Source organism: Hypomesus transpacificus, chromosome 19 (genome assembly GCF_021917145.1).
Source record: "Hypomesus transpacificus isolate Combined female chromosome 19, fHypTra1, whole genome shotgun sequence".
Lineage (NCBI taxonomy): Eukaryota > Metazoa > Chordata > Actinopteri > Osmeriformes > Osmeridae > Hypomesus > Hypomesus transpacificus.
The window spans coordinates 12,224,539-12,242,013 of NC_061078.1; the positions used below are offsets into that span (position 1 = coordinate 12,224,539).

Below are 17,475 nucleotides of genomic sequence, written 5' to 3' on the forward strand. Positions count from 1 at the left end.
CCCTGCAGACCACATCTGTGATTCCAGACCTCTCTGAGACCCACGCTACACTGCAGAATCTACCCACTCACACAGACAGCCGGGACATTTCACAACAAGTCTGCCTTTTTTCCAGAACACTGGTCCCGAAATCATATTACAATTGTGCCTGGACTTCACCTTTTCATGTTCTTCCCTGTAAAGACACAACAAGGCCTACGGTACAGTATTTGATATGTTAGGCTATGTAAAACAAAACAGCAGCAAATATCCATCGACTCAGACTTCAGCCGTGCTGAAAGGTTGGTGCAACTGCCCTAGACTTGCTGAAAAAAGAGAGACACAACCCTCCACCTGTCCTTCTTATGGATGCGTTGGCCACACATATTCAGATCAATAAGACAAATAGGGACGGTCTGACAACAAAGAGTGTGCTGCCCAAGAACTCTATGAGCCTATTTATAACCCTGGGTACGTCCATCGGAATAATGATCCTGCTGCAAGGCTGAGGCATTCCTCCAGGTCAGGATCTATGTGTCCACTAATACCAGCACCGCTGGAGTCAAGACTGGGACAAATAACTTCTAGGAATCATAGGAGCAGCATACAATTTACACATTATTCACTCTTGCATCTAGGGTGTCATTAATCTCAAAGTGGCCGGTTGTATGGTTTTTAGAAGTATTGGTCGTACACATATTGCTTGTGTTTCATGTTTTCAGGGTACATGGTATCTGTTAAATCTGCTTTTATCTGAATATGACATTAGATGCCTCCTTCACATAGCCTATAAATACATGAACAATGTGTGTACAGTACAGAATGTAATGGCAATGATAGCTGCGTCTAAGCCCACTGTTATACACTGTACTGTTCACTGGCTTGGATGCAGCTATCGTTGTTGGCATTCTGTATTGGAACACTTTGCTAAGAATTTAATTAGGAAAAAGGCAGGTAGGTGGGGGTGATGGAGGGCTTTAAAGAATTGTGCTTGTAACCAAAGGATCCTGAGTTAACTCTGGCAGTGTCACGGTGAGAGGTGGGGTAGGACCCAAATGCAGGACAGTCGGCAGGCATTGTCGAACAAGGGCGTTTATTACTCGACACAGGAACACAGACTGGGTACTCACGTTAACAGAGGTAATGACAAGACAAAGACTGGACACAAAACAGGAACCTAAATACACAGAACCAAACAAGACACAGGTGGACACAATGAAACTAGCGACACTCAAACCACTGAACAAGACACAGGTGAAGACAATAGGGCAGGGAAAAACCAAACAACAGGGGGGCGCGGCTGTGGCCGTGACAGGCAGTCTTTTTTGTTGTACTTGTGCTTTCTGTTAGTGTAAACCTAAAGTCTATGGGTTGATGAATGATAGGAAATATTTCCCTTTTTAAAGCACAGACCATGGAAAGGCTTATGCCAGTAAGAGATTTTTTAACCACATACGTTGATTTGTTAAAGCATCATGTTAAACAACAAATTTCATGCAGGGTGACACTGTCCTGTAAGTTGGGAGAGCAGAAATTGTTTAAGGGCATGGATTGTAATTCATGGGAAGCCTAATTACAAGCCAAGTGCAAGCCTTTTTGTTGTACCTTCATGCTGTTATAGAAATGTGGTATACTCCAGTAGTAGCTCCAGCCCTAACTCCAACCAATACCCTAACCATCACTTTCTGAATGCCTGAGTTTAATCATTGCAGAATGTCACAAATGAAAAAATGTGCTTGAGTAAGGAAAACCTACTGATCAATGTGCATTAGCTTTAGAAACACTGATTGGAATGATATCTTACATTTTACTTTGGAGTATCTTATTCATGCAAAATCACTGGAGTAAAACCTTTTCTGATGTAAGGTTTAATGCAATAATACATTTATGTGAACAGTAATTTGGTTTTCAGTGAAGACTTAGAACTTAGGTATTAAGAAAATTGAATATGTTCTTTTTCTCCCACTCTATGACAAACTAAGTACAGACAATTAAATTACACATTGTAAGTTTTTGTCTTTATTTCAATAATATAGGGTTTTAATGGTATTGCTCAGCTAAGAGTAAGATTTATATTTACATCTTTCATTTGAATTCAGATGGGTGCGTTGGGAACTTGCTGACAACATTGAAACACATAAAAACTGCAACACAAGGCCGTTTCACCTCATTAAATTAGAAAGGGAGCAGACAGAGAGTAACATAGACATAAAGAGTTGGCTTACAGAAAAAGAAAAACTGTCATGATTAGCTGTTTCTTTCCTTCAGAAAATTTAAACAGACAGACAGCTTTATCTCTATTATGTCATATCATCATTTAAGCTGGAGTAAACATTCCAGCTTAGTCCCAACACTGCTGTTTCTAATCCATTCTCCTAAAACACTTGTATTGTTTGATCATCAAGCATGAAGGGGAAACAATCTTATTCTTCCTGTCCATGCTGTCGTCTTTACAATGGCTGTGCATATGGACTGAACACTGTGGGAGTTTACATACTGTGACATTATTCAGGTAATTAATCAAATAGCATTTGTCTGCTTTGCTAGACAGGTTTTTGGGAACTTGGCAGACTAGTTCCCCAAAATACAAATTCTAGAGCTTTTACAATGATTGTGTTGTTTAATAATGAGGCATCGGACATGCTGGGAATTTCTGACAAGTCACCAACCTCTAAATTAAATTGTGGGTGCTTGGGTTTGAATTATTTTCATCCGTTGAATCCTTTCTTTCCTTCCCCAAGACAAGTGGTCCTGCACTGAGAGGGCACTAAAGCACAGCACATGTCAGAGACAGACAAGCACTTTGCATACTTATCTAATCAGGGACGTGCACTTCAGTTCTGCTCCACTGCCTAGCGCTCCAATGTCAATTTATAGCACAGTCTAAATCCATCCAAGTAATCAGTTAGTATCCAGCTACACAGGGAGCTACGCTATTTAAGAGTGAGCAATTTGAGGGCCACCAGGAATACAATTAAAAAGAGACAAAGCTCAGTCTACATGGGTTTTCTGGAACTGTGTCTGCAAACGCATGGTGTGAGAGAAGGTTTTACTCCTGTTTAAAGAGAAGGATTTCAGGGGTGATTTCTGAGGTGAGATACACCAACCAGACCGCAACCAAGGAGGTCTGATGGCTTTGGTTCACACTGGTACTGACAGTCAGCTCCTTGGAGGAGGGGTCTTCCGGTTTAGGAAGCAAGCATGGACTCCCAAAAAGCTTCTTGATCTCTCTTTGTTGTCTTTCCTCTTTTCTTGTTCTCGACTCTGATTTGGCATGTTCCTTTTCTGTTTTTTATTTCTACAGTCCACAAGATCAATCGCTCGAGTTTATCTATTTTTGGAATGAAAATTATATAGGTATTAAAATGCTGAACACTTTGTAAGTTAGGTGAGTGTGGGTTTGTGTGTGGATGGGTGGGTGGGTGGGCGGGCGGGAGGGGTGGACTTTGTTGAGTCCTGCTGTCCCATTTATGTTTTAAGAGGATGTTATATATGGTGTCTGAGATATCCCATTGACTATGCACAATGTCTATTGTCTAAAGAGCTTTAGGAGTGGTAGAGGATGTTTTTATTTATCCTGTCACCACCTGGAATTCCATTCGTGGAAAACACAAGAAACATCTTCAAATGTCACAATTCATTCTCAGATGCTGTTTTCCGTTCTTATCTTTGAAAATACAATATTTATCCCACACTGTTTGAGATCACTAGCCTGTTCATTGGCCAGGCTCTCTAGTGGATTTGTATAGGACCTCATTGACTTTACATTGATCATGAAATATTCATGACACTATCTGAGTCCAGGGAGATGGATCAGCTAACCTCCAAACCTGGAGTTGGAGCAACTCATTAAATAATAAAGAACTCAACATGCAGCTATATAGCTCACACTGTGTTGTTGAAAGATAACAATTACAAAGGTTTATTTTTTATTTTGACAACAAATACCTGAACGTCCTATAATGATTGTTCTGTGGTATGTATGTCATAGTATTGTGGTATGTATGGCATAGTACTATGGTATGTATGGCATAGTACTGTACTGCCTAGTTCATTGTATTTTCTGTAGTATTTAATCTAAGAGAGTAATTATTACATAGTACAGCTTTTAGTTAAATACTTTATAGTCGATCAACTTTAATTCCACAAATATAAGGCATTACATGTCCTTACAGTGAAGGTAATGTAGTGACCATTTTAACCTGGCGTCTCAACAACAGGAATGTCCTGTGGTTATTGGCCATGTTCCTACAGTACACTCAGGGTTTTACCAGGCCTGCAGACAGGCAGTAAGTGCTGCGGTATGAAGCACTCTGACCAGCAATTATTGATTCCAACCAGGCCACCTTCAGGTTGAAGCTAAGACACTCCATCAGGAAAACAAAGTACTTTTTTAAAGACACCTTGTCAAAGTATCATCAGGAATCTGAGAAAAAAGAAGACAAAAAAATACAAATCTTGTGCTTTCTACACAGCAATGGTTTTGTCACACACTGTAGTTTGGTGGGAGGACTGTTAACATTGCTTGTTATGTTTCTGTGATTCCATCATATTCATTGGGATGTTGCCATCGTGATACCAGAGGTATATCAGGAACTTCTTTCTGTATTTTACGTCAACACCAGTTGACAAGGATAATCAGGGACTGGGTAATGTGTCTAAACTGGTTATTATGTGAGGTAAGAAGTATACCTGGAGAAATTGGATTCTCTGCAAATTTCAAATATCTTGCTCATCCTTGCCATTTTACAACAACAAAAAAATAGTATGATCAAACTGTCTGACATCTCTGCAGTTTAAACAGCATAAGCTATTTATATTGTAAGTGCTTGAAGACATCATAATTCAAATGTTTATTTTCTGAACTCATAACACCAAGCTTCCAACCCCTAGTAGAGTGGTGTATGGTTCAGAGATATACATCATATTTTTTACAGTGACAGAAGTGAGCAGTCAGGGAGGTATAGTAGGTGCATAGGAAAGATGGCACATATGTTTTAAACTACAGTAGCGACTGTAGCTACAGCATTGTGAAAATATACAGTAAAAATTGAGTCAGAACATCTGGAAGTTGCCATGGAAGTGACAATTTAAATGTACTTTTTTTCCATTTAATTTAGCAGACTTTCATCCAAAGTGATGTAAAAATAACGCATTTAGTAAGTGCCACAAAACATCTAACACTATAAGTCAACAATTAGTAGTTAGTGCCAATGGATGGTCTGCACACTATCTGTACACTATTGTATAATTCAATAAAAGTGCAAATTAATGCTAATTACAGGAGCAGGTCAATTAACACTCCCCAATAACAGACCAGTACCACCATGTTAGTAAACTATTCATCACAACAAACAACCTCAACCTTCCATCACCTGAGAATGTAACATTGTAAAACACCGTAATTAAGCAATGTCAAATGAAATAATGGGTCAGTTGTTTTGCTCCAACTGAATGGTTGATTTGTTTCCACAGCAACTTCTCATCGTTTGTTAGTCCAGTTACTCATTTACAAATTGTATACAAAATATTGTACAAATCAACAGACATTTTGATATTGTCATATTCTAGCATGTCAGTGTACGTAGTACACGTAAGAATTGAAGAGTTGAAGCACGTACTTACACAGTACGTGCTTCAACTCTATCAATGTTTTCTCTATTATTTGCTAAATCAAAGGATCAAAGTCATCTAAAATAACTTCAAAGCATTGTTTGATGGACTTTCATGAGACATCGATAGAATCACATTTTAAGTTTAATCATAACTGATGAATGATTTGATGAAACAAATCCACATGTTTTAGAGTAAAACAGATGTTTTGGATGTTGTGATTTAATAAGGTGTGTAAAGTTTGTGGGCCCTTGGACATCATGCAGTCATACAGTGTGAAACTTGAATATTAGTTTATCACCGTTATTGTCTGGAGAGGGGATTACTATTAAATAGGATTAGATGCAAAAAAGTTAATGTGTGTTTGTGTGTTCATGCATTTTTTTTAAGAAACAATAGATATTCACTCAACCGCAGTAAGTAATTGACAAGATCAAAAGCTTTTGTTATTTATTATGAAAGGACTGATGATAAGATTGAAGTAAAGTATAATCTTTCAATGGGATTAGCTGTCTCCAAGAAATAAATATATATTTTTTTTTTGAAGATTCATGAAAGAACAGAAAAACTGACATGCCTCTAATCCTCTCTTTTGTTTGGTAACACAATGAGGGGTAGATGATTCTTAGTGCGTAACACACAAGCAGACAATGGATCCAAGTTTACTTTATGTAATCAAGTCCTTCCCCATGATGAACTTTTTTTCTCCAAATCTCTAGAGATGTGATAAAACAGTATGAAACACAAAGCACTGGCAAGGTTGCTATTTTCCATCTTTGATGAGACTTGAATGGTTACCAATTATTGATGAACAGAATTGTGTTGAACATTCCGCCATGTTTTAACCAAGGGTAGACTGTAAGGAGACACAGGACTTGGGAAAGAGTTTGGAATTTGCAGACCACATGTCAACTTGACACAGCACCAAAGGTTACCATTTCACAACTTCAATATTTGTATGACATAATTTGACTTGAAGGTGTATTTGTTATTTTTTGTTCTCAAACTATCCAATAAGGAAACTGTTGTAGCCACTCAAACATTAAACTTACAGCTTCAAATCCTTCTTAATCACTCTGTTTGCAGACAGTGCTTCTTCCTGTGCAAAACTAATGCCTATGATATATGATATTTAGGTCATCTATACACCTGCTGTTCCTCTTACAGTAATGCGTATGCAGGTAATTTTTTCTTAATTCTGCATTTTATACAAATACTAAAGTATTCTGGACTACAACAAGCAGGCTTCTATAGTTACAGCTATGCTTTATGGTTGTAGAAAGGATGTTTTTACATTAACTTTGATTTTATGAAGACATTCATGTATTGTATTGTCAAGTAGCCGTAACAAATAACTGAAGAGATCGAGCAGAGTGAGTTTTTCTGTGTCTTAAACGGCCTTAGACGTTACGCCTGTCTCGGTCAAACATGCACACCTGGATGCATACCAGTATTTGTCGAAAATGTTTGAACTTAAGAAAACATTATCCATTCAGCAATATTTATAAAAATATATTTCACAAAGTAGGAAACAATACAGGGTATCTTAGATTACAGTACAGGGAGTAAATAATTAAACATACACGTTTATAAGCATTAAAGCACAGTAGAAAATATGATCTGCATGTAAGACTATTTCATATATATTGTAAGTCTACTGAGAACTGCCATAATACTGTATCAGTACAAATTGAGTATGCACGCAGCTGTAGTGCCATTTTTGATTCTCATCATGTGCAAGAGCTAACGTGCATAGACAAAACCTACCACGTCAATGAAAGCTAAGGACGTCAGCAGTAACTCTATATACAGAACAAGTCATCTTTTATCTACTATCATACAGTGTAAGCACAATACACAAGTATCTGAATTGGTATAATCATTTTCATGGGCTAATGAAATCAGGGTTTATTAAATAAATGCAACACTGAGAAGGGTCCAATAACCATAACGCTTAAATCATCCTAGCTATTGTGCTTAAATGGCCATTAGTAACTGTATACTGAATATAGATACATTATACAGTTTACACACTGTAGGTATGTATAACATTTTCCTCCTCCACAAAGCTATTATAATCTGTGTGTCACAAATGTACAGTAATTAGTTATCTTTAAATGCTGAAATCATTAAATACGATATCTGAAGATCTGTTTTGGCTGTATTCACGGTAGGAAGAAAAGTTGCATGAAAGGATGGTTAAAAACACTCAAGAGGTTTAGCACAGGAGAGAAATGATATCAGAACAGGTATACAAAGAAAAAATCATAGAACAATTATGAGAATCAACACGTTCATTGTCAAAAAACAGAGTACAACAGTATATAATGCTTGCTTCTGTAAAAAGAAGGCCTCAAAGTTTCTACATTATTCTTTTTTTGCCTTTGCTTCAGTCATTTTTAGGCGAACAACACTTGCGACCCACACCCGGAGCGTGTAAATACAAATAGTTGTAGAAAGCAAGCCTTTCGGCTCAGATAGTTTACAAACGCAGCCACCTGTTACCATATCAAATGATATCTAAACAAATTCTTAAAGCCAATATTTTTGTGGTTGTCTTTTTGCTTTCTCAAATCAGACATACATTCAACATTGTAACTTAGACCAAGTATTGCTTTTTTTCTCATTTCCTAATATTTTTTCGTCGATTGACTGGGTATTGTGTAGAGATTAGACACATGAGCCAATCACAAGTAGCTGTTGTTGCTCCAGTCGCCAATCAGAAGTGGCTGTTCTTGCTCTGAGATCAATTGGGAGTAGCTGTTCTCGTTCGGTGGCCACAGTGGTTCATCCTCCAGTGTGTCCGATTGGCTGTCAAACATCCATAAATTACCTTGCTCTACTTTTCTTTGTCACGTTTCATCAAACGACTACCAGAATTCCAGGATCTTTATGCCTCTGGCAGTCACGGCAAATGACAAAACACCCAAAAAACTGCAAGACACTCCACAACGGAATCTAAGTTACACTCCACAAGAATCATAGATCTTTTAATATAAACATTGTTAAGTGTGTCTCAACAATTACAATGCGCTTGATGTAGTAGATGACTGCTATTACTTCACCCTAAGAAGAATACAAAAAGGTGGCCCCCTTTTTTTAAACAGCTGTTTCTAAAAGCCGGCACATCCCCTAGCATTAATACACAAGTATGTGGACAAAAAAATCTAAGGGGTCTCTTAAGATCGCAAGGTCAAGTCTCTCGGTCGCTCTCCCCTACGGAGTAGAGTTCCCCAAGTCTTCTGAAACGTGGACCCCATTCTCTGAGGTAGTCATAGTTCTGGTCCGAGTCAGACGAAGCCGTCTCCAAGGAGCTTAGCGACCCGGCGATGGAACCCCGGCCCTCGTAGCCATAGATTTGGATAGAGTCATAAGGCGGGGCAGTGGGGTCGTTGTCGGCCTCGTGAAGTCGGACGTTGATGAACTCGTCCACGTCTACGCCATTAGGGCCCGAATGTTGGCCCTGTCGAGGCATGAACTGCAGGTCTGGCTTGATGTCCTTGCGTGGAAGATATCCGTTGATGCCATCGGGGTTCTGCAGCGTGGCGATGTCAAAGGCCTCCGTGTCCTCCTCGCCGCCGCCCTCGTCATCGTAGCGGATGATGTTCTCCCTCACATCCTCGTCATCTTTGATGATTAAAGGCTCATTCTTGTGTCGCCTCAGTGTCACAAACAGCACCACGATCACTGTCATCAAACAGAGTAATACAATTTGTCATTTGTAAAGTTTAACTGACAATGTTACACTGTTGTAGTCTAGAAAGTAGACGGTACAAGTCAGGTTTTTAAAATAAGTGAATATGAGTGACATAATAAGCATGCGACCTGGATCAGCTTTATATCTATAAACTGTGCATCCCATGGGTGTAAACTTTTGTCTTACAGGTCAGACAAAGTGAATACATCTGCGTTGAACTGGCATACCTAAAAGCAATATTATACAGGCCAGAATGGCGATGAGAGCTCCCATGCTGAGACCAATAGGCAGGACGTAGGCCTCAACGTTGCATGACTGAACAATTCCCTCCTTGCTGCATCCACAGACTCGGATGATCAAAGTGTTGGTGCTGCTCATTGGTGGGTTCCCGTTGTCCGTCACAATGATAGGTAGAAGGTACATTTCCTGTTTCTGTCGTCGGAAATTGTCGTGCTTGGCCAAGACGCTGACGGTATTGTCTGCGTAGATGAGAGACAACAATAAGACCATGAATGAAATAAGTTCATTAAACTGAAATCTGTGTTCATTAGCTGTATTTCCAGATGCCACTGGCATTTTATCCCTTCTTGAATGTCGTGGCAACTCTATTCAGCTTCCCGCTCTAACCTTTTGCATGGTCCATTGATTGTCAACAGAAGGACAGCAAGTACTTTAACTAACACAGAAATAGAATGGGTAGGGTCCTTAACATCCTGTGTGCTGTTGGTCAGGTTCTTCTGCGGCTACTGCCTAACCCCTGTTCCCTTGTGGGAGTGGACTACTTTCCATCCAGAGCACAGTTACAATTAGACACATCATCACAAAACACACACGCGTACGATTTACAGGGGCCATGACTCTTCCCTGGAGTGCCTCTGCTTCTTGTGCTTTGCACAGATGGAAATAGCCACACGAGAGGTAGAGGATTCACTTCTCTCTTGTGAAGTATTGACACTTCAGAAAGGCTTTGAATAGTCATGTATGGGCTCCAAATACACCAATGCTACTTGACTCAACTGTTCTGGTTTCCATCCAATACACCATTCCACCGAGAGCTGTTTACGCCTGAGACAGTAGTGTGTATATGTTTACACCAAGAACCAGGGTTTAACCCAATATACTTGGGTCTTGCTCCTTTAAGCTAGACATGTGTCACAGGTAATTACCAGTTTTATTTTTAAGAATTTGGATTAGAAAGACTTTTCCATTGTCTTTTATGGGGATTTGGGTCCTGGGGATCTATGGGAGAAGCTCTTATACAAAAAAAAATGTATACATAAAAAATACAGTATAGTATAATCAAAAGGCAATATCATATTAAGAAGAATGTTGCCTGTTTTCTCTTTCGCAAAGAGCTTGATCCAAGGTAAGTTGCCAGCGTCTTATTGTGTTTGGTGCTTAAGTAATATACCTGTTTCCATGGTGGCAGGTTTTGATTTAGATAAAAAATAACAAAAAAAAGGTTGATCCATTTGATGTCCCAGTTTTATCATATGCGAACATTCCTTCTCCTAAGAACTACACACAGCAGTTCCTCCTGCCTACAGCCTCCAGCCTTTGCATCCAAACAGACGGGCAGACCAGATGAAGACTTGTTGCCTCAAGCTCTTTAAAAATACTACGCAACATCAGGGTGAAGCTCTTCACACAAAGTAATGGAGAGGAGGCAGGGGATTGCGGGATGGAATCGGGGGAGGGGTAAGAGAAGAAGTCCAGCAAGTCTGCTGTTAAACCAATCACAGTATTTAGCAAACTAATTTAGCGCCATCTGCTAAACTACAGCAGCTCTCAGGAAGTCACCCTACATTGAGCCTCAAGACTATTCCAGAACACCATTTGGATGCCACTCATTTGCTCTCTTTCAAAATGCACTGGGGAGTAAAGAATATCTGGTGTCCAGACAATTGCACATCTGCTAACTACAGGCTACACTAATTCACCAGATTTCGTCTTCGTTTGGACTAATCATGCCCGAGGATGTGTACAAAATACGAAAATGTGTTTGAAAGAATGTCGTATGTTTTTGTCGCTTTCTCCTTACCTCCGTTGTTTTTGATGGTGAAGTTTGGGTTGTTCAGCATCTCTGGGATGAGGCGATATTCAAAATAGTGTCCCTGCACAGGGTCGTCTCTGTCGATGGCAGTAAGAACTTGAATAACCTAAAGAAACACAAAATGAACCGAATAGGGTTTGGGGGCAAAGCCAAGTCATTCATTAATCTGTTAATTTTTCACCATCACAACATGTCTGACTGTAACACTGGCACAGTTGATATTAAAAATATGGCCCATTCATTGCAAAAGTTTGAGAGGATTATGTGTGAGAACCTGTCTCATCTGGCGCACTTTCAGCATCTTGGATCTATTTATTTATCTGTCATCATGGGTCTTTTTAAGCTGTATGTCTTTGTGATTGATTGGAAATTAGAATTCAGCCCTACTGGTCCTCTCTTTTTTCTTCAATTCCCATTGTACGTTAGCGAGCCCTCTGAATGAAATAGGATTGATGCGAAGGAGATTACTAAGCACTTGTCCAGGAATTTTGGCTGGAGATGCATTGTGCCATCTGGAGGAGGACATGAAAGACAGCCCTGAATTATGATCCACTCTGATCACTTCTGACTGCTCTCATTCCCCATGGTCCCACACATTGTGTCTGGGGAGGACTGTTTCAAAAGAAGGCCACGCTCCCTTCTCTATACTTTCCCTGTGAAATAAATAGGCTATAATTCACTGTGGCTGATCATTACTGGGGGGTGGTGGAGGGGAGTGGGGGGTGGGGGATACGCCACTGGCAGCCTTGATAAATTCTCCTTACCTGGCCAGGTTTGCTGTTTTCACACACGAAGGCCTCATATTCTGCAGCAAACTCTGGGGCATTGTCATTGATGTCCTGTACCCGGATGGCTACGATGGCCCTAGATATTTGACTGTGGTTTCCTGATAGAGAAAGAGAGAGAGAGAGAGAGAGAGAGAGAGAGAGAGAGAGAGAGAGGGGGGGGGGGGGAGAGCATAACACAGATGATAAGTGGAAAAAATTGGACAGTGCACATCGGCAGCAAATTAAATCCCAGGTAAATTCCATGACCTAGATTTCACTTTTTTGTTTCTTTATTTCATTCCCGGAGACAGTTGAGACACCACATCAATCTGAGTTTTAGCTGGTATCAAGAATGCAAAACAGGATTCTGGGGACCAGAAAAAAATAACATTCAAAGTGCTTTGAAATCCCCTGTAAGCGCTCATGTTTTATACATGAGGGTTAAAACATGCATATTAATGTTTCAATGGCAGCTAAAGTCTAAAAAGACAATAAAGGGCTATTTAATTAGATTATATTTTTATTGGAATTATTCATAGCCGGTAATTGACAGTCCCTTTTGAGAAACCCTGTAAATGATTGTATTTAATCAGTGTTGCAACCACTAACTTTTACAGCAATTATCTTTTAATTTGGTCCTCAGAGTGATACATGTCAACCATTCTGATGGCATTGGAGGTAAACTATAGAACTTGGTCTTGCCAGCTAGTTGGCACACTATAGCTGTAAGGATATGCTGTGCTGTTATTACGTTGTGTTTGCATTCAGACAATTTGGAACAATCACATAAACTGAATAGTTTGATTGAAACATTTAGATGCTTCAAGAAACATGGTTTTACACATAATTAGTGTACGTACTACATTACTAATGTGACTCTCGGGGAGAGGGACACCATGAAGATCAACACTCCTCACTTTTCTGACAACTCCAATCCCATCCAGTATAGAGCATATGGCTAGCAGCTTACTGCACAGGAGAGGAACCAAGGCAAGGAAACAGAGAAGAAAAGTGGAAAAGACAGTTTGATGGACAGTGACAGATGGACAGAGTAGGCAGGAGAGAGAAGGGAATGGCCTTTTCTGTGTACGCTGCTTAAGTGACTTTCGTTCGGCGACAGAGGGGAAATAGAATCTGATTAGTCAGATGTCAACTGGTGCAAGATGCAGAACGTCCCGACGTTTGGGTGGCAAATGGTGGTGAAATAGGACTGGGAACACATCTCTTCCGCTTCACGCCAGAGCGGACACCATCGCCATGCGCCATCGTGAAGAATAGCAAACACCCTTATTTATTTGGGATATTTCCTATGAGTCAAGTGCAGCAATAGTGCTATCTTGAGTCACAGCCACTTTGCCAAGGGGCATGGAAGTTAAATATGCAGAGCAAAGACAAACTTGTTACATGTGAAGAAAGATTGATATCACTAACAGTGCTTTAAATATGCTTGCTTTACAAATAGCAGCCTTTGATTTACCCAAAAAGAAGATCAAATATACGTATATTTTTTAATGCTTTTGTTGTGTGTGACAATTCAAACACGAATAATAATACAAATTATAATACTACATTTGTAGACATTACTTTCAATAGTGTAGACATCTCATATGGTTTAATATTAAGGTACAGCCCCATGAAACAATGTGCTTGCAATGGTTTGAGTTTGTGGTGGTTTTGACTGGGAGATCTTGTATCATCAGTTTCCTGGATCACAGACGTTCTTTTTATCTGTAATGGATGCTGGCATTGGAACAAGCCACTCTGTGCTCGACTTGAAATGGCTTATTTGAAATGTCTTCATCTACTTGCTCAAACAAAGAAATGACTGCTGAGCAACTTGATTTAGTTAAATCATATCAGACTAACTTTTGACTATTTTGCTAATAGTTTGCAGTTTACTTTGCAATCATGAAAAGATATGTTTACTCCCTCTTTTGGTACAAAAATATGTTTTGAGAGTGAGCACTTAGTTTTTCTCATCTGTTCTTTGTTTTCTGACTAGTTATCATGTTATTACAATGCTGCCGATTACAAAACAGAGTAAAGATTTCCACTTGAAATATTACTTACGGACTTCAGTAGCAGTCACTGTGATGTTGTGCCACATATCTGTCTCTCGGTCCAAAGGTTTAGCCAATGTTATTTTTCCATCATCCACGTTGATATTGAACTGCCTCTCCAGATCTGTGTGTCGATCGATGAAGTACCTGCAAATAGAGAGAAAATCATCAAGAATTGCACACACTCAGCCTTTCAACCCAACACACACACACAGACAAACACACACTTTCTGAAGCACACAGACACTCACACACAGTACGTGTGCATGCTGTACACAGCTAACCCTACTAAACAATCCCGAGGGTCTCTGGATAAGCGGATCCATCAAGAGGTTCCAGTCGACAAACACAGTGAGAAGCAGGAGGAAGTCGATAATTATTATCTAAGGATTAATTAAAGCCTTCAGATGAGCAGGGGAAGACAAAAAGTGCTATTGGGTCTAATAGGCCGGTTGTTAAAAAAAAAAAGGATATCTGTCTGCCTTTGTGTCTCTCATGTTGAGGTCATTCATGAGCTGTTTTGATCTCTTCTCTACCCATCATCTACCACATCATCATAATAGGTTTACTAAGGAACCATTCAGATCACCGCACACAGTCTCACTTTTCTTTGTTATATTTTCTGTGCCTGAATTGTGACAGGACAGTGTTTGAAGGCTACCCAACCATTCTTGCCAGTCAAAAGATATACAATTTTATCAGTGATTGTATCTAGGACACCATAATTGCTACCTCACAAAATGTCATGCACAAAATACAAATTGTTCAACATGGATGCCAAATCTGCTTCATCTTGTTGATCCTTTCCACTTCATCTGTTACTTACAGGATGTCCCTTCCCCCCTGACCTCTGCTCTTCCTCTTCTAGGGTTTATCCCTTTCAGACCTAACAGTGTTAACACACCCTTGCGCTTTCAAGATGACCAAACGAAAATCCCCAATTGCAATATTAACAACAAGTGCAACAGCTTATCACAAGGAATTTATTAAATAATCCATTGCCCCAGATTCCAATTGTGAGGAAAACGTATTGAGCCATGACATTTCCATTTTTTAGATGAAATGGTGTAAAACCCTCAGACGACGGGCAGGAGAGGTCCAGGAGGACTCTTTCAGCAGACGCAGAGCACTTTCAAGACAGGCAGACAGGCACCAAACCACCTGGGAGTCTGAGCCTGCTCCTGCAGACTGAGTGTATCCCAGTCAAACTCTGACAGCTTCACGTGGAGCAAGGGAGACAGACCCTGAAATGTTCTGCCACCTGCCAATCAAACTGACAATGTGATGTGAAAAGAATTAAAAGCAAATAAACGGATATTGTATGCTGCTTGTAGATAGAGCATGCAAGTGTAAGTGTGTGTGTTTGCATAAGTATATTTGCCTAATACCATAATATTCATGTGCAATGTGTGTGTCGTGTTTGTTGGATTTTGAAGCAGTCTGTGGTGCAACCTATTTCTTACTATTGTCGGACAGAGATCTGTAAAATGACATTGAAATGACCTTTATTGAACATATTCACTGCCATCACATTGGTTTACAAACTAACAACAGTGTCCTTATACAAGGTCTGGGGGACTAACAATGTAGGAAATCATAAATCTGATATAAATAGAATAAACTTCACTGAATTAAACATGCCAACCTCCTCATTCTGGAAGAATCTCTGAAGCTTCTAACTACTGTATATGCCATACAGTCAGTGATAGTCACTAGTGGTCTATAGGACATTCAAAGGATGTTGGTGTTTCCTTTCATACGTGTTGTTTTGTTTGAATGAGAATGTGTGTGTGTGTGTGTGTGTGTAATAAAATAGGGTAAATAAAATATTTTTTCTTAAAAGAAAACCAATGCATCCATGACATTCTGCTTGTTATTAGGTCAGAAATTCCCCTGGGACTAACACAGATGTAGAACTAATTTTGTAATCTTCTATTGCGCTGACCAGTTGCTTATGTGGCCAAATTTATTTCAAGAAATAGATAGAAACACATTTCAGCATATCCAAGACACACAAAGTGGTACTCTTACACACCATCTACTTAACCTTGCCTTTGCATCCCACTTAAACCATCTATTTTGGATGACTCCTTGTATAGCCATATGCTACATGTCAGCTGTCAAATACAGAAAACAGCAGTGCAGCAAAGCTTGAAGAAAAGCAAGCAATCTGATCAACAATACCTGGGACACACTGCGTACAACCTTTCTGGCACTATGATCTCCTCAACGCCAACATGAACCGCAATTACATTCAAAGTGTCCAAAGATTGAATCTAGTAAACCTTTGCAAACTCTACTCTACTACTTTACCATGAACACAATTACAATAAAGATTAAATGCACATTAGACTGAAAGTCATTTTGTCATACCTCACTTCCACATTATTCCAACATACTTAATTTGTTAAACTAATTAATATAAACAAATATCTGGGAAGTAATATCAAAGCAATCCAAACATGCCGTAGATTAGCACGAGAAATTATCACATTTTGCATTAAATGTCATGTTCTGTTGAAAAGTAAAGGCGTTTTTACAAAGGATGCCCTACATTAATAACAAATATATTCATCAATTCATTTGTGAGACCTTTACATATGTATGGAGGTCGCACATGCATCTCTTTACATATTTTTCATTATTTTCAATATGACTTCCTATGACCCCATTGAAAAGTTGATGAGTGTTACAGTATATCCACAACTGGAAAACTAAGTGTGGTTCTCATGCGAGAATCATATTCAAACATATTACATGAGTAAAGACTGGAGGAGGACCCAGCAACATACTGTAACACTGCAGATAGTATATAAAGTAAATAATGAAATATAATGTAAAGGTGAAGCTATTGCATCAGTGTTTCTATAAATGCAATGTAATTTTAAGCACCATGTGTTTAGATAATTTAAGTAGAATACAGAACTTGACATTGTTGATGAACCATCAGCATGTCTGGAGAAAATGTATGTTTTGACATTTGTCTTGCGGGTGAGAAATCAGTGTTGGGAAACATATGTCAGGCCATTTTATTCCCGTATCATAAGTGGAGTTGCACATGTTTTCTGTGACTTCAGTCCAGTTGACAGACTAGGAATGTACTTTCACATTAACCACTTATATGTTAAAAAAGAAAAAAAAAATTGGCCAGTTTTCTGTCCAGCTGAAAAAATGAAAACACATAAATGTTCTAAAAAGAACCTGTTTAAATACAGAATTTGCTATCAAAAACATTTCCGCCGCTTTGGTTGAACACTGATTGCTTGAAAGCTTTTTGGCGCAAGGAGTCTTCTTAATGGCATGATG

At 39.3% G+C, this 17,475-nt stretch overlaps 1 protein-coding gene across 1 annotated transcript in view; it reads right to left on the bottom strand.

The window, feature by feature from the left end:
* Positions 1–8,772: 8,772 nt before the first annotated feature.
* cdh8 (cadherin 8) overlaps positions 8,773–17,475 on the bottom strand; it is a 55,759-nt gene continuing 47,056 nt past the window's right edge. The window contains exons 7-11 of the mRNA XM_047042099.1: positions 14,180–14,316; positions 12,107–12,228; positions 11,331–11,448; positions 9,517–9,768; positions 8,773–9,279 (exon numbers count right to left, since the gene is read on the bottom strand). Coding sequence (XP_046898055.1) covers positions 8,786–9,279; positions 9,517–9,768; positions 11,331–11,448; positions 12,107–12,228; positions 14,180–14,316 — 1,123 coding nt within the window. The 3' untranslated portion in view covers positions 8,773–8,785. The remainder of the gene's footprint in view (positions 9,280–9,516; positions 9,769–11,330; positions 11,449–12,106; positions 12,229–14,179; positions 14,317–17,475) is intronic.